The sequence below is a fragment of the Salvelinus alpinus genome, chromosome 12 (assembly GCF_045679555.1).
Source record: "Salvelinus alpinus chromosome 12, SLU_Salpinus.1, whole genome shotgun sequence".
NCBI classification, from domain to species: domain Eukaryota; kingdom Metazoa; phylum Chordata; class Actinopteri; order Salmoniformes; family Salmonidae; genus Salvelinus; species Salvelinus alpinus.
This window is the reverse complement of record NC_092097.1, coordinates 3,039,546-3,058,088: the sequence shown is the minus strand read 5'-3', so window position 1 is coordinate 3,058,088 and position 18,543 is coordinate 3,039,546. Positions and strand designations below refer to the sequence as shown.

The 18,543-nt window shown below is 44.3% G+C and overlaps 1 protein-coding gene across 3 annotated transcripts in view; it reads left to right on the top strand.

The window, feature by feature from the left end:
* The window catches only part of LOC139535377 (protein MTSS 2-like), a 117,901-nt gene extending 105,371 nt beyond the window's left edge, over positions 1-12,530 (top strand). For 2 of the 3 annotated variants that reach the window (XM_071334729.1, XM_071334731.1), the window contains 4 exons: positions 5,122-5,247; positions 6,632-6,764; positions 7,599-7,625; positions 8,529-12,530. In XM_071334729.1, coding sequence (XP_071190830.1) covers positions 5,122-5,247; positions 6,632-6,764; positions 7,599-7,625; positions 8,529-9,649 — 1,407 coding nt within the window. In that variant the 3' untranslated portion in view covers positions 9,650-12,530. The remainder of the gene's footprint in view (positions 1-5,121; positions 5,248-6,631; positions 6,765-7,598; positions 7,626-8,528) is intronic. The other variant, XM_071334730.1, reaches the window with a different exon arrangement.
* The last annotated feature ends 6,013 nt before the right edge of the window (positions 12,531-18,543 follow it).

Here is an 18,543-nt window from a genome sequence, read left to right as displayed (position 1 = left end):
TGCTTTCATCTGTGAAGAGTACAGGGCGCCAGTGGCGAATTTGCCAATCTTGGTGTTCTCTGGCAAATGCCAAACGTCCTGCACGGTGTTGGGCTGTAAGCACAACCCCCACCTGTGGACGTCGGGCCCTCATACCACCCTCATGGAGTCTGTTTATGACCGTTTGAGCAGACACATGCACATTTGTGGCCTGCTGGAGGTCATTTTGCAGGGCGCTGGCAGTGCTCCTCCTTGCACAAAGGCGGAGGTAGCGGCCCTGCTGCTGGGTTGTTGCCCTCCTACGGCCTCCTCCACGTCTCCTGATGTACTGGCCTGTCTCCTGGTAGCGCCTCCATGCTCTGGACACTACGCTGACAGACACAGCAAACATTTTTGCCACAGCTCGCATTGATGTGCCATCCTGGATGAACTGCACTACCTGAGCCACTTGTGTGGGTTGTAGACTCCGTCTCATGCTACCACTAGAGTGAGAGCACCGCCAGCATTCAAAAGTGACCAAAACATCAGCCAGGAAGCATAGGAACTGAGAACTGGTCTGTGGTCACCACCTGCAGAATCACTCCTTTTTTGGGGGTGTCTTGCTAATTGCCTATAATTTCCACCTTTTGTCTATTCCATTTGCACAACAGCATGTGAAATTTATTGTCAATCAGTGTTGCTTCCTTAGTGGACAGTTTGATTTCACAGAAGTGTGATTGACTTTGAGTTACATTGTGTTGTTTAAGTGTTCCCTTTATTTTTTTGAGCAGTGTATTTAAACGTGGTATACCTCAACTGGTATGCCATCCAGCTCTGGAGGTTTCTTGTACTTAAAGGCTTTAATTGCATGAAGAAGTTCCTCCTCTGTAATTTCGCCTTCACATGAGTCTTTCTGTACAGCTGTTAATTTTACATTATTAATAGAAAAAAATCCAGGAGATGGAGGAGACTGAAACTAAAACATGCTTCCTCTTTCAAAATATAATTTGGTGAATCATGGGTGACTCCGTGATTTGTAACAAGTTTCAGTAAATCATTTTTGGTAGCATTGTTCCGCATATTCCATCCAATTTGCTTTAATTTTGTAATGTATTACACTTGATCTTTCGTTTTGTTTTTCCTCTAACTTATTCTATGGTACAATTTTTATTACTATCTATCTGTCCCTTTGTTAATATGGACTCTTGACCTAAATTGCTTTTGTTTTTAGAGCTGAGAACTGAATTGGCCTCAAGGCACGTTTAAAACTGTCCCGTACAATAAGGGGATCTGCTGTACCTATTATGTTGGAAAGATTATTTTATTAATTCCTCTGTCCTAGTAAAAAACAAGTTATCATCCAATAGGCTTTGATTTAAATTTCCAATATCGTCCATCGCCCACGTGGAAATTCATTAAGAGTAATGTATATGCCAATTATCTGATGGTCCAACCGCATTCTGTCCCCTATCAACACTTTTTAAACTTTTGGTGCCAACGAAAATGACATTAGAAAGTAGTCAAGACGACTAGGTTGATTGAGCCTCTGCCATATATCTCTCACTAGGTCAGGATATTTAAGCCTCCATAAATCCACTAGTTCCAATATATCCCTGACATTTGTGATTTCCTTAAGAGCATGAGGGTGATAGTTTGTTGTGTGATTTTCTTTACGATCCATTGGGGTATTTAAAACAGTATTATAATCTCCCACCAAAATAATGTATTGTTTGTAGGGTTGATAAATAATTATATATATATATATATATATTGTCAAAGAAACGTGGATCATCATTATTTGGTCCGTAAAGGTTAATGAGCCATATCTGTTTATGGTCCAATAACATATTTAAAATCATCCATCTACCTTGAGGATCTGTTTGGACAATTTGCACATCTGGATCAAAATTACTGTTAATTAATATCATCACCCATTTTGAGTTTCTTTACCCATGGGAGAAGTATATTTCACCCCCCAGTCCTTTTTCCACACAACTTCATCTAAAATTGTTGAATGAGTTTCCTGTAAACAATAGATATTTTATTCCTTCTCTTTAAGCCAGGTAAATATTGTTAGTCTCTTCTTATTATCTGCTAAGCCATTACAATTATAACTGGCTATACTTATTTCACCACTTACCATGATGAGATACACGTTTCAAATCTATTTAGCATAATATATGTTTGTAAATTTACCATTAAAAAGTACCATAGTGATTGAGTGTCCATATAGCTGTACCATGATATTTGCCGTGCTACTACGGTTAGTCCAATTGTTCTCCACTATTCCACCCGCTAATGCCCCTCACCATCCCAAGTTGGGTTATCATCCCAGTGACTGGCAGGCCACCCCTGTCCCCCGTATCCTTAGGACCCCCGAGAGGCCAGGACCAATCCTTGGAAAAGAGCACACACTGCCACCTACAGAACAGAAGCAGATCAACCGTTAAAAGCATTTCCAATGCTCTCACCTCAATTTGCTTTATATATAGCTATTAAAAAAGATATGTTCAGAGATCTTGCGTATCTTAATTTCCATCATTAACAATTAATATGCGTAATAATGTCGACAGTTCATGCAAAGGATTGTTATCTATAACCAGGATTGCCATTGCATTAAATTTGTCAAGCAATTATTATTTGTCCAAACAATTGTTGTGATTCGGCCAATATTGTCCCGAACAGCCTTACCTCCTAGCAACAGATGTGGGCTATATATATATATATATATATACATACACACGCTCTTACACACTCAATCCCTTTCCCCCACAATCAACCATTAGCTCAGATGCTCAACGGTTGTTACATCCCAGATCCCAACGAAAGCAAGGACTTGATTTATGAATGTATATACAGTTACAGCTGTTTGAGAAAGCGTGCACGATTGAGCAAAATTGGCAAAAATGGGGAGATTTGATTAACCATTGTCAAGTCCTAGATGATGGAGATCAGATACACCGCCTTCCCCTGAAACACACACACACTGGTCCCCCGTTGTGACCATATTCCCAAGCATCTCTGTGCAGTCAGACCTTTGATTATTTTGTGCCACCAGGGTCACAATAATATACCCCCTCTCTGAATGTTGGAGTGTGACCCCCTCCCCATGGGTTACAGCAGCTAGTGTTGCCAGCACTGCCACTGCCTGGGTGGGGTTATCCCACCGGGATCCCCACTGGCGAGGTACAAGGTCGTCAAGGTTCTCAATAGCAGTTTGAGAATTGCCTTGTATATTATGCTCTCCCATCAGGGGGCTCTGGCTTTGTAGGACCAACCCTGCCAGGCAGGCTCAGAATATTGAGGGGCCAGTGCTGCTCTCGTAGGTCTCTGTCCACATTCCTCTTTCTGTTTTGGCTGCATATAGGCAACTTACAGTAAGCCATAAAACGGATAAGGACTTTAGTGTATTGGTCGCTCAGATGGGTGTATAGGGTTGGGGACCGTTTCATCATGATAGGACAATAAATAAATAAATTAGATTTCAAATTTATTTTCAAATGTATATCCCTCTGCACAAAATGCGAAGCTCAATCGCAACCCCTGCTCACAGACACACATAAGTTCTGGGATATGCAACCGTTTCCTTTTTCACTCACTTAACGCCACACTTTTCCAAACACACACCACACCTTCCATCACAATACATCCACACATACCCACATACTGTGCCTTCTATGTCTTCTGTTTGCTATGTTTTTATCTCCACCGTGTTGATTGAGTCATTTTGTGTTCCAATTCGTTATATTTGGATATGTATTATTTAGCCAGTTATCCTTTCTTCTAATGCCGTTTTCTCCATTTATAAAATACTATAAATGGAAAGTTAAATAATTATTTTACAACATTCCCTATCATGAATGGTATTGTTTAATTGTATTGCTTTTCTGTGTATTTTTTAAACATTATTATTACAATCCCTTCCATGGCTAGTATTGGGTGTTCCATTATCCGACTCCTCTATGAGGACTGTAATTTTTTGAATAGCCATGGAGTGGTCTTTGTGTCTCGGGAACATTTGGTTGTCAATATACAGTTTATCGATTTACGAGAGCTACACGCTTCCTTTTTTAATCTATTCTCCTTGAAGGTTGGGTACAGAATTTGGGCGCTCATATCTCTGTCCGAAACGGTGTACACGTTCGAGTCGGATTATATCGACAGCATCGAGTGGGATTTGAAGAAAAAATTCCTTCACTACTCTTTCAGGACCTTCTCTTTCTTGAATACCAGTACTATATTTTCTCTCATAGATCTAGTCTGTATGTCAAGTAACGCTTCTCTCAGAAAGATGTTCTCCTTTTTAAGTTCACTAATGTCCGGTTCAATCTTATTGACTATCCTTTTTTTAGCTTGTTTGTTTATTTCTCCATTGTCGCAGCTTTTTCGTCACTCATCTCGAGGCTCGCCTTCAACTTCTTTATATCCTTACTGACTAATTCAAGTATGCCCAGTTTGTCATTTAACAGATCGCTTTCCACCCTTACCAGTCCCGGTGGTGGAAAAGCATAAATCGTCTTTATCCGTCGAGGAGTCGCTTTTTCTTTTGGAGATTGATTCCCCTTTTTTACTCTCTGTCTTGTTTGAGTATTGCTTGTTTTTGTAATATTTGTCGATACATTTCTCAAGCCTTATGCTTTGTTTTGTTATCCAGATTGAATGTTATTACCCACAAGTATATGAAGTGCTAATATATAGCCTAATTTACAGATATTGAATATTACGTGTTTATCTCGAGGCAATCTGCACTGCTGTGTTCAGTCTGCCATCTTGGAATAGCTAGCAAGGAAAGTTAACGTTCGCCAAAGCTGGAAGCTACCCTTATCTTATTGCATTGTAAAGCGTTCTAGCCTGTATTTCTACCTTCAGTGTTCACATTATTCATGTGTGTTAACTTCTGTGCAGCATGAGTTGGGGAGCTAACATGATGCAGCCCAGACTCCCAGTGCAGGAGGCATGGTGCACTGCGCTATAGGGGACATCGGCTGCTCTGATAGACTTGATCTGTCAGACACATTTCACAGAAGTTTCACGGTGTACGGTGAAACAGTGTCTGTATCTAATTGTCCAACAGTGATTATAGAATGTGTCTGTACTTAATGGTGAATATGTATAGAATATATAATCTGTGGCACAATGTGATATTGTTAGTGTTTGTTTCAGGAGTTGAGCAGGCCGTGGTCGGGGCAGATCGGGCCGGGCACAGAGAATGGCACGGCCAAGCCCCCTCCACACAACTCCTACACACAGCACGGAGAGAGAGCGCGCACCATGTCCACATCCGGAAAGGTAGCACATACACACAAACTGACACACATATACTGACACACACACACAGAATGCTTATCAGTTTGTACTTTGATATGTGGTCAATGATTAATTCAAATAAGCACCGGTGCAGTATGTTCCACCGTTTCTGAATCATTGACAAACAAACCAACCTTTTTGTAATCCATTAATAATTAATTGATTGTACGATAACTTAAGAAATATTTCCACAAGGAAATGATGGCAACACTTTGCATTACATATTACATAGGCATTACTCCAGGCTAAATATATAGCAACAACTTATATAACATTAAATATAGGCAGTAACATTTAGTAGGCCGTCATTGGAAATAAGAATTTGTTCTTAACTGACTTGCCTGGTTAAATAAATAAAATAAAATAAATGACCTAATTTTGTTTTCCAAGAAAACACAATTGTTAGAGCTTAAATAAGTGGTAACAGCATAATTGCATGTACCGGTTTTTACTATCATGTTACATTTTCTTGAATCTATACTGAACAAAAATATAAACGCAGTATGCAAAGTGTTGGTACCATGTTTCATGAGCTGAAATATAAGATCCCAGAAATGTACATCCCTGTTAGGGAGCATTTCTTCTTTTCCAAGATAATCCATCCACCTGACAGGTGTGGCATGTCAAGAAGCTGATTAAACAGCATCACTACACAGGTGCACCTTGTGCTGGGGACAATAAAAGGCCACTCTAAAATGTGCAGTTTTATCACACAACACAATGCCACAGAGGTCTCAAGTTTTGAGGGAGAGTGCAATTGGCATGCTGACTGCAGGAATGTCCACCAGAGCTGTTGCCAGAGAATGGAATGTTAATTTCTTTATCATAAGCCGCCTCAAGTCATTTTATAGAATTTGGCAGTACTCACAACCGGCCTCACAACCGCAGACCATGTGTAACCACGCCAGCCCAGTACCTCCACATCCAGCTGATTGGCTGGGCCTGGCTCCCCAGTGGGTGCCCTTCCAGGCCCACCTATGGCTGCGCCACTGCCCAGTCATGTGAAATCCATAAATTAGGGCCTAATTCATTTATTTCAATTGACTTATTTCCTTCTATGAACTGTAACTCAGTAAAATCATTTAAATTCTTGCATGTTGTATTTATATTTTTGTTCAGTATAGCTCGAGAGCTATTTCAGGGTGTATTCTTAGTGTTCAGCTGACGGGGGCAGCAGAGGCCAAGAGGTTGAGGAAGGATCCTCTTCTGTTGTACACATCTCAACAACAACAAAAAATCTCAACAAATATCTCTCCCTCCTTCCTTTCCTCCCACCTTCCCCTCACGCTCTCCAATTCTCTCCCTTCCTCACTATCCCTCCCTCCCTTCCGCACTCCATCCCTCTCCATTACACTCCCTCTCGTAGCTGGCCCTGACCCTGGGCGTAGGGCTCAACTCGGAGGCCCCCCACACCAGTCGCGACTCCCTCCACTGCTCTAGTGGCTACAGCACGCAGACCACCACGCCCTCCTGTTCTGAGGACACCATTCCCTCCCACGGTTAGTAGTGACTATCACTCACCAACCCCCCCGCCACACCACTCCTAGGATGCGACCATATTGTCACCCTATTAGCTACCTAGTGCACTACCTTTGACCAGGCACTGTAGGGAAGGATGCCATTTGGGACGCAAACCTACTATCCCCCCATGGTCACAGCACTGTCTGCTTGTCTGGCTACGCCTCTGTCTCTGGCTCAGCCAGCTCTCTTCTTTAGTGGGTCTCTGTGTCAGGGATCTTATACAGCATGCTTGTCTTATTGGTTGTGTGTTGTGCTTTTGGGTCTGTTTGCTTGTATCTTCCTTATCTGTCTGTCTGTGTCTGTACATCTGTGATTGTCTTGCAGTATGTGGCATAAGTCGCTCTGGATAAGAGCGTCTGCTAAATGACTTAAATGTAAATGTAATGCATCCATCAGTCATTTCACTACCACAACGGAATGACGTCTACACTTCTGCGCAATCCATATGCCTGTTTCAACAGCTTTATCACAACAGCAGTTTGTGCAAGTAGCCTGTGGTAGGATAATGTGCTTTTGTCTGCAGTGCTACCTAAAAACCAAGTCTGAATTTGACCTCTCTCCACACATCACCACACACCCCACCTGTTTGCCGGATCAAAAGCCTGTATGCCGAGATGTAACGCCATACATAGCATATCAGCCTGCGACGTGAGAATGTTGTTCTACTCCAGTTTGGTCCTTCCCAAAGCATTATGGTGCTGGACTGTCACTTTGTGAAGCACCACCCCATTCTACATCATGTTTAGATCAAAGAAAATGTGCTCTTTTTTTATTTGTATACGAGTTAAACGCAATCCTATATTCTTTTTCAGCTGTAAAGAAAGAACCTCCTCTTTATGGTAGGTTTCTTATCCATTACTGTTTAGATTTTCCCCTCTCTGATCCTCACAAGTCAAACTAGAGACCATTCACAGGGATTTAGTGTGACATCTGTGCTGTGTGAATTCGCCATCACATCAATGGCCTTTTTGCTAGTAAAAGGAGAGCATTAGCGCCGAGTGTTTGTTGTGTGTGTGCGTGGGTGTGAGAACCTTTGTGTAATCGGATGAGCGGATTCTTGCGTTATTCTGAGATCAATTGAGTGCGTGTGTGAGTGATTGGGTATACAAGCACATGCTCCTTTGTCTTCGTTTGTGCAACCGGCAGGTATTTGCGTGTTTACCATCATCAGCTGATAACAGGTCTCCGCTCCGTGCTGACTCACTCCATTAACACACACACCCTAATCATTTCTTCCTCCTCAGATAAGTCTGTTTTTTGTTTTTTTTCTCAACTGAGCAGTGATTCAGCATTGAGACACAGGCTGTGTACCAAATGTCATCCTATTCCCTACATAGTGCCCTACTTTTGACTAGAGCCCGGGAAATAGAGTGCCATTTGGGACACAGACATAATTAGGTTATTATGTTTGAGGCAAATCTGGAGTCTTAGAGTTTCTGGGGTTCTCTGATACGTTTTCCATGTCTGATTCTCACCGAATACACCAAGTATTCAATGCAGTCTGACATACTAAAAAGAAAAACTTTTTATAGAGAAACTTTGTGCCACGGAACGTTCTTGCTTTTGGTTTTAACGGAATGTATCATGTCAGATTTTCCACCACAGGCAAAGCTTCTGCTTTCCTACCATGTTTTATTTCAGTTAGGAAAGAAATTTGTTGTGTTCCTCAGCGCTAAGTAACCACAGACTTACTCTTGTCCCTCCTCACCCCATCCCTCTCTCCCCCCTCCTCCACCCACCAGACTACGACTACATCTCCCTGCACGGGGGCGAGGAGTTGCACCGCAGCCCGCCCGACTTCGACAAGTCCTCCACCATCCCTCGCAACAGCGACCTCAGCCTGCAGTACCGCAAGATGTTCCAGAGCAAGCGGCCCGCTTCGACCGTCAGCCTGCTCGCTGAGCCCGAGCCGCTGGGCCTGCGCCAGACGCACACTGCCACCATCCGCCGCAAGCCCTCATCCAAGCCCACCTACCGCCGTGGCACCATCAGTGGCGGCGTACCTATCCCTATCTGCACCCCCCAGGTTCCCTTCAAAGCCTTGGGCGGAGGTGGTGGTAACGGTGGTGGAGGGGGGAAGAGCGGGAGCGACGAGAACGTGGGGCCTCCAGAGAGCAGTGTGGGGAAGGGCGTGATTGGCATGAGCAGGACGGTGGACCAAGAGTTGGTCCTCGACAAGCACAGTCTGTGCACTTCCACCCAGAGCCTGAGCGCCATGCCCTCGCACCACTCATCATCCACGTCGCCCTACTACTCTCTGATCCCGGGCCAGGCGCCAGTGCCCATGGGCAGCTCAGAGCAGCTGTACCAGCTGAGCAAGCAGCAGCAGTATGCCCTGCACCAGCAGAAGCAGTACCAGCATCAGCACCTACAGTACAACCAGCAGCAGCAGCAGTTCCAGCCACCCCAGACACAACAGTTGCAACCAGCAGCCCAGACGCAACAGCAATTTCAACTACAGCAACAGTTCCAGCAACAACAACAACTACAGCAACAGTTACAACAGCAGCAGATGCAACAACAGCAGTACCAGCAGACACAACAACCGGAACAGCAGAAGCTCCAATATCAAAAGCAGCTGCAGCAACAGCAGCTCCTACAACAACAACAGCAGCAACAGTTTCAGCGGCAGTCTCATCTCCCACAACAGTACAACGCGTCTGGGACTGCTAACCAGCTGGTGGAAAGCGGCCACTGCCCTCCCCCCCAGCAGCCCCCTGCCGCCCCAGACACCCAGGACGCAGATGAGCCCTCGGGTGGTGGAGGTCACATGGTCACCATGATCCGGGGAGTGAAACTGCGTCGGACCCTGACCAATGACCGCTCTGCCCCTTTCATCCTCCTGCCCAACCATTTCAAATGAGCCCTTCCCTACCAGTGTAGGTTGTCATCGTTTTGTTTTACGGTTCTCGCTTTACTTTTAGCCCCGGTTTGATTACATTTCTCCTTAGAAAATAAAGGATGTTGCCTTTTTGGGCGTTTTGTCTCGGTCAAGGTTTCCCTCTCTCCAATCAAATGTCCAGTAGCACTGTGTTTTAAACAGATTGTTATGATATCCCTCAGAGGGACTCGTAGGTGAATGCAGCCTCTTTATCGCTCTTTAATTTAAGATTTTTATACATACTGTACAAGGATACGTGTTGGCTATATATACAAGAATTTGAGTGCATAAAAGTCTTATGTTTATATATTGTTGAGGGGGAAAAAATGCCTTGCTTGCTTATTAGTCTTATCACCTGTATGGTTGGAACCAATAAAAACCCACACATATGTATATATTAGCGTGATATGCGGAAATCTTTATTGTATTTTTATTATTATCCGTGTCAATGACAAAGACTGAAACAGTGGATGTGTAATGAATGATCCCCTAGAGGAAATTAAAGACACATAACTAGACCTATATACCTATCTAGTCTGCATCTCATTCAAGATGTGATCAAGTGAGCTCAATCCCTCTCCATATAGTGTAGGGCCACAGTGGCTTTAAATGCTTCGAGCTGACTGTGCTATTTTCCAACACACATACTTCACCTTTGTGGCGAAGGTGACGGGCTTCTCGTGATGGAGGTTGACTGTACCAGTGTTTGAGCCAAGGGTCAACAAAAGGCTTTGTGGGGCTTTTGGTAGCAGGGGTCAGGACCACTGTACTGTAACCTTGAGCTGGATAGTAAAGCCACCATTGTGTGGGGGGGGGGGGGGGGCAAGGAGGACTGCAACGCTCTTAATCCCTGCTCTCATGTACGTCTTAGACTTTCTTCACATTGCCAAGCACATTGATTTAGTGATGTATGCGGGGTAGTTTTTCAACTGATCGCCCTGTTCCCCATAAGTGATAGATATCCTCCCTCTATCAAGTCTTCCTTCCTGAGGTTGGAGTTCTGGTTAATGGTCAAGTTTTTTTTATGCATTATTTCAGGGAAATCGGCTCTTTTTATTATGAACATATGGTGCTATTGTGACATACCAATCCCAGCCTGCACTGCCGCCTCTCCCCCGGACTTACTGCACATACACATGATGCACTCACTGGCCATATTAGGGATTTTATAATAACTGTTACCGACCATGCAAGCTGTCGGATCAACTAACGGACAGACCATAGAAGTCGTGAGGAGACTCGCCGTTTCTGCTTTGGCAATAGTTTTGCGGCTTCAGGCTAGGTGCTGTGGGTTATAGTGGTTTTGGGATCCTTCTGGAATGTGAGCCCTATTATAAATTATTATTTAACCTTTATTTAACCAGGCAAGTCAGTTAAGAACAAATTCTTATTTACAATGACAGCCTACCTCGGCTAAACCCTCACCCGGACCACACTGGGCCAGTTGTGCACCGCCCTATGGGACTCCCAATCACGGCCGGTTGTGATACATCCTGGAATCAAACCAGGGTCTGTAGTGACATCTCTTGCACTGATGTAGTGCCTTAGACCGCTGCGCCACTCGTGAGCCCTGTTAATCACAGCATTGGGGGGGGGGGGGGGGAAATAATTTGATAAAAGACAAATGAGTGAAATGGCATTGTATTTAGAATTTGTTTACCATTGTCTTTTTCTAAACTGAACCACTTTAAATGTATGGAGCTTTGGGCCTTCTAGCCGTTACACATAGCTACTCGTTCTTAAAAATATCCCCTTAGTCGTACTGTATAGAGAGGGCGATGAAACCACAGAAGCTACTGTATAATAATGACGACTTCCTTTAAGTGCATTTCCCTTTTCCCCAATATTAAACGGGACTCCGCACCCAGCTGGACTGGGTTATTCTCTCCTCTGTCTCACATTCCCTCCCAGTTTGTGTAGGAGGCCCATTACCTGACACCACTCATCACGCATCAAATGACCCCATTGGCCGGTTTAGCCATTGTGCGCACTCCCACCTCTTCTCTGGCCTCTTCATGTTGCCGGGGGTAACCCCCGTCCCCCAGAGAAACTACAATGGCCTCTAATCGAGGACTTTGTTACAGGATAGGCTTATACAACAACACAACTCCTGACTCGAGCAAATTTAAAGCAATATCAGACTACATTTGAGCCACAGCTTTTAAGTTCAAGGCTCCCAATGGTAATTACAGTACAGCGCGCATATCTCCCTAACCCCAAAGTAGGTCTGGCATAGTCAAATTATGGGGCAGCTGAGCTGACTGTTCCCTTTCTCCGTTGGGTTAATTATATGTAATCCGAAAAGGTTTGTGTTCCACTAGAAGAACTCAGATTTATTTTGTTTGAGTGAAATAAATTATCCAAATTATGTTTATATAGACTACGGCGATTAAATTAAGTTCTCAGACACTGCTACAGTCCCACTCCAAACCCTGCCAATCATCAAGAGTGAAGGGCAGAATCCTGTTCTAAAAAGCAGTTTCCAATTCCTTTCTTTGACCTTGGCTTGGTCCCAAATGGCACCCTATTCCCTATTTGGTGCACTGCTATGGGCCCTGGTCCAAACTAGTGCACTATATCTGGAGTACGGTTCCATTTGGGACATAGTCTGCAGACTGTTGGCCACTCACCGGCTGTGTGTGAGAGACTGAGACTTGGTGAGTGTTGACTAGAAGCTTTGACCCCCAAAACTGTCCCATAGATCTCCAACTGACCAACCCTCCTCCTGTCCATGCTGGCTCTGTAAAGGGAGTTGATCTCTTATTGTAAAAGCGTTCAATGTAAATTGCTAAGTGTCACAATTGCACCTGTGTAGTGACGCTGAAGCCTTAAATTAAAATAAATGTGGGTTTTAAAATATAAATGCGCTCATTGGCTTGTTTGTTTATCTCAAAGGTGGAAGAACTTCTGTTTGTTTACAGAAGTGGTATATACAGTAAACAAACCTGTGTGATGGCTTTCTTAAGATCTGAGAAAGAGAAGAAAAAATGATCAAATGGATTTGCTTATACTGCATATACAGTACTCTAGGTGTGAGAGAGAGTGTGGATTTATTTAGTTATTGTTTTTTTATATTTATATATTGGTCCGGACAATCTATACACCAAAGATTAATATGTGAACATGTTTAAGATCTGAGAAAGAGGGAAAATGCTATAAAATTACTCTATCCAGTCTCCATTGGATTTGCTTATACTCCATGTGATCTAGGGGTGTGTGTGGATTTCTTTAGATACAGGATACAAAACATTAGCAACACCTGCTCTATCAATGACACAGACTGACCAGGTGCAAGCTATGATCCCTTATTGATGTCACTTGTTAAATCCATTTCAATCAGTGTAGATGACGAGGAGGAGACGGGTTAAAGAAGGATTTTTAAGTCCTGAGATAATTGAGACATGGATTGCGTATGTGTGTCATTCAGAGCGTGAGTGGGCAATGCTGCTGGGTTTTTCACACTCAACAGTTTCCCGTGTGTATCAAGAATGGTCCACCACCCAAAGGACATCCAGCCAACTTGACACAACTGTGGGAAGCATTGGAGTCCACATGGGCCAGCATCTCTGTGGAACACTTTCAACATCCCTGGTGTGTAGGTGTTTCTAATGTTGGGTGTACTCAGGGTATATATTGGTCTGGACAATGTACATTATATACCAACATTTATTAAGATCTGATCATGTATTCACAGGACTTGATTCATGAAATGTGTGAAAGACATTGTAGACCAACAATTGAAAATATTTATTCAGAGTTGTCATTAAGCGCAGAGAACAAGTGTACTAAAGTAAATGATACATTGAATGGGTTAAGGTAATGAATAATCCCCGTCGCACACTCATTGATTCATACACACCGACTCACTCTTCTGTGCTCTCACACACACATTCTCACACACTGACACACACTAGATAATAATAGTGACTAAGCAGAAGACGCTGCACAGTGACTGCAGGTAATAAGAGTGGGATTGCACAGCTATTGCAGGATTGCACGGCTATTGCACGGCTGCATGACTCATGAGTGTTCTTACTCTGGCCACTGGGGGGCACCACACCACCATTGGCAAACATGTAAACTAGCACAGTATATGGAATTACTTTGGTGCTATTAATATTAAGCAAAACTTCTGAAGTCGAGAACAACATTAGTACCACAAACAAAAGTAATTTACTTAAAAGGAAATAAATCTGAAATGCGATACATGAATGTAAATTAAATCAAAAAATAGATAGGTAGCTAGACTAAGAGCTGTTGGTACTGTGTAGCTCAGTTGGTGGAGCATGGATCTTGCAACGCCAGGGTTGTGGGTTGGATTCCCACATGGGACCAGTACAAAAAATGTATGCACTCACTACTCACTACAGTCGTGGCCAAAAGTTTTGAGAATGACACAAATATTAATTTTCACAGTCCGCTGCCTCAGTTTGTATGATGGCAATTTGCATATACTCCAGAATGTTATGAAGAGTGATCAGATGAATTGCAATGAATTGCCAAGTCCCTCTTTACCATGCAAATTAACTAAATCCCCCAAAAAACAGTTCCACTGTATTTCAGCCCTGCCACAAAAGGACCAGCTGACATCATGTCAGTGATTCTCTCGTTAACACAGGTGTGAGTGTTGACGAGGACAAGGCTGGAGATCACTCTGTCATGCTGACTGAGTTCGAATAACAGACTGGAAGCTTCAAAAGGAGGTTGGTGCTTGGAATCATTGTTCTTCCTCTGTCAACCATGGTTACCTGCAAGGAAACACGTGCCGTCATCATTGCTTTGCACAAAAAGGGCTTCACAGGCAAGGATTTTTATTTTTTATTTGTATTTTTTATTTGTATTTTTTATTTCACCTTTATTTAACCAGGTAGGCTAGTTGAGAACAAGTTCTCATTTGCAACTGCGACCTGGCCAAGATAAAGCATAGCAGTGTGAACAGACAACAACACAGAGTTACACATGGAGTAAACAATAAACAAGTCAATAACATGGTAGAAAAAAAAGAGAATCTATATACAATGTGTGCAAAAGGCATGAGGTAGGCAATAAATCGAATAGTTACAATTTAGCAGATTAACACTGGAGTGATAAATCATCAGATGATCATGTGCAAGAAGAGATACTGGTGTGCAAAAGAGCAGAAAAGTAAATAAATAAAAGCAGTATGGGGGGTGAGGTAGGTAAATTGGGTGGGTAGTTTACAGATGGACTATGTACAGCTGCAGCGATCGGTTAGCTGCTCGGATAGCAGATCTTTAAAGTTGTTGAGGGAGATAAAAGTCTCCAACTTCAGAGATTTTTGCAATTCGTTCCAGTCGCAGGCAGCAGAGAACTGGAAGGAAAGGCGTCCAAATGAGGTTTTGGCTTTAGGGATGATCAGTGAGATACACCTGCTGGAGCGCGTGCTACGGGTGGGTGTAGCCATCGTGACCAGTGAACTGAGATAAGGCGGCACTTTACCTAGCATAGCCTTGTAGATGACCTGGAGCCAGTGGGTCTGACGACGAACATGTAGCGAGGGCCAGCCGACTAGGGCATACAGGTCGCAGTGGTGGGTCGTATAAGGTGCTTTAGTAACAAAACGGATGGCACTGTGATAAACTGCATCCAGTTTGCTGAGTAGAGTATTGGAAGCTATTTTGTAGATGACATCGTCGAGGATCGGTAGGATAGTCAGTTTTACTAGGGTAAGTTTGGCGGCGTGAGTGAAGGAGGCTTTGTTGCGGAATAGAAAGCCGACTCTAGATTTGATTTTGGATTGGAGATGTTTGATATGAGTCTGGAAGGAGAGTTTGCAGTCTAGCCAGACACCTAGGTACTTATAGATGTCCACATATTCTAGGTCGGAACCGTCCAGGGTGGTGATGCTAGTCGGGCGTGCGGGTGCAGGCAGCGAACGGTTGAAAAGCATGCATTTGGTTTTACTAGCGTTTAAGAGCAGTTGGAGGCCACGGAAGGAGTGTTGTATGGCATTGAAGCTCGTTTGGAGGTTAGATAGCACAGTGTCCAAGGAAGGGCCGGAAGTATACAGAATGGTGTCGTCTGCGTAGAGGTGGATCAGGGAATCGCCCGCAGCAAGAGCAACATCATTGATGTATACAGAGAAAAGAGTCGGCCCGAGAATTGAACCCTGTGGTACCCCCATAGAGACTGCCAGAGGACCGGACAACATGCCCTCCGATTTGACACACTGAACTCTGTCTGCAAAGTAGTTGGTGAACCAGGCAAGGCAGTCATTAGAAAAACCGAGGCTACTGAGTCTGCCGATAAGAATATGGTGATTGACAGAGTCGAAAGCCTTGGCCAGGTCGATGAAGACGGCTGCACAGTAATGTCTTTTATCGATGGCGGTTATGATATCGTTTAGTACCTTGAGCGTGGCTGAGGTGCACCCGTGACCGGCTCGGAAACCGGATTGCACAGCGGAGAAGGTACGGTGGGATTCGAGATGGTCAGTGATCTGTTTGTTGACTTGGCTTTCGAAGACCTTAGATAGGCAGGGCAGGATGGATATAGGTCTGTAACAGTTTGGGTCCAGGGTGTCTCCCCCTTTGAAGAGGGGGATGACCGCGGCAGCTTTCCAATCCTTGGGGATCTCAGATGATACGAAGGAGAGGTTGAACAGGCTGGTAATAGGCGGTGCGACAATGGCGGCGGACAGTTTCAGAAATAGATGGTCCAGATTGTCAAGCCCTGCTGATTTGTATGGGTCCAGGTGGGTCCACCCTTTCAGGATACTGCTGCCAGTAAGATTGCACCTAAATCAACTATTTATCAGATCAAGAACTTCAAGAAGAGCGGTTCAATTGTTGTGAAGAAGGCTTCAAGGCGCCCAAGAAAGTCCAGCAAGCGCCAGGACCGTCTCCTAAAGTTGATTCAGCTGTGGGATCGGGGCACCACCAGTACAGAGCTTGCTCAGGAATGGCAGCAGGCAGGTGTGAGTGCATCTGCACGCACAGTGAGGCAAAGATGTTTTGGGGGTGGCCTGGTGTCAAGAAGGGCAGCAAAGAAGCCATTTATCTCCAGGAAAAACATCAGGGACAGACTGATATTCTGAAAAAGGTACAGGGATTGGACTGCTGAGGACTGGGGTAAAGTCATTTTCTCTGATGAATCCCCTTTCCGATTGTTTGGGGTATCCGGAAAAAAGCTTGTCCGGAGAAGACGAGGTGAGTGCAACCATCAGTCCTCTGTCATGCCAACAGTAAAGCATCCTGAGACCATTTATGTGTGGGGTTTCTTCTCAGCCAAGGGAGTGGGCTTACTCACAATTTTGCCTAAGAACACAGTCATGAATAAAGAATGGTACCAACACATCCTCCGAGAGCAACTTCTCCGAACCATCCAGGAACAGTTTGGTGACGAACAATGCCTTTTCCAGCATGATGGAGCACCTTGCCATAAGGCAAAAGTAATAACTAAGTGGCTCGGGGAACAAACATCTATATTTTGGGTCCATGGCCAGGAAACTCTCAGGACCTTAATCCCATTGAGAACTTGTGGTCAATCCTCAAGAGGCGGGTGGACAACCAAAAACCCACATATTCTGACAAACTCCAAGCATTGATTATGCAAGAATGGGCTAAGTCGCCTGATAAGAGCGTCTGCTAAATTTTCAAAACGTAAATGTCAAATGTTTATCAATTCCCACACCCAATTCGTGAATATATATACTGAAGAAAAATCTAAAAGCGGCATGCAAAGTGTTGGTTCCATGTTTCATAAGCTGAAAAAATATATATAATTTCCGTAAGCACAAAAAGTATGTGGTGTGAAGCTGATTAAACAGCATGATAATTACACCGGTGCACCTTGTGCTGGGGACAATACAAGGCCACTCTAAAATGTGCAGTTTTCACATAACACAATGCCACAGATGTCTCAAATTGAGGGAGAGCGCAATTGGCATGCTGACTGCAGGAATGTCCACCAGAGCTGTTGCTAGATAATTGAATGTTCATTTCTCTACCATAAGCCGCCTCATCGTCATTTTATAGAATTTGGCAGTACATCCAACTGGCCTCACAAACACAGATCACGTGTAATCATGCCAGCCCAGGACCTCCACATCCAGCTTCTTCACCTGCGATATCGTCTGAGACCAGTCACCCGGACAGCTGATGAAACTGTGGATTTGCACAACAGAAGAATTTCTACACAAACTGTCAGAGACCGTCTCAGGGAAGCTCATCTGCATTCTCGTCGGCCTCACCAAGGTCTTGACCTGACTGCAGTTCGGTGTCGTAACCAACTTCAGTGTGCAAATGCTCACCTTCGATGGCCACTGGCAGGCTGGAGAAGTGTGCTCTTCGGATGAAACCCGATTTCATCCGTACCGGGCAGGTGGCAGACAGCATTGGGGAACATCTCGCGCTCCCCATCTATTTCTATGGGCACAAGCACTGTTCATTACATAAACTGTTCACACCCCTCTTGTTGGCGGAGAGAACATTTTTAATCCAAGGTTTAATCCAATTCTACATTCGACCCCCGTGCCCCTGCTGCCTACCCCAGGGGTGCACCCAACAGTTTTGGAACCACTGTTTTAAAGGGTATCAGTTTGTCAAATCGGAGCGAAATCACTGCAGATCGTTCTCTTCCTCTCCCTCCACCCACTCGGAAGTCAGTTTCTGTTTGATGATAACTGATCGCTTGCCAGGTACATTCCTCCCTTTCCCTGCAGTGTAAAAGTGGGAATGAAGTGCTCTCACTGCCTGCTACTCCTGGAGCTGCTGTATAACAGAGGTGACTCAGTGTGTGGTCACTCCCTTGATGTGGGCCTGTGTATGTCAACTCCGACCCAGAGTGAGTAAACTCTGACTCCCTTGGTTTCTGATCTGTACTCTCTCCCCAGTCCCTCTGCTGTCTTAACCACA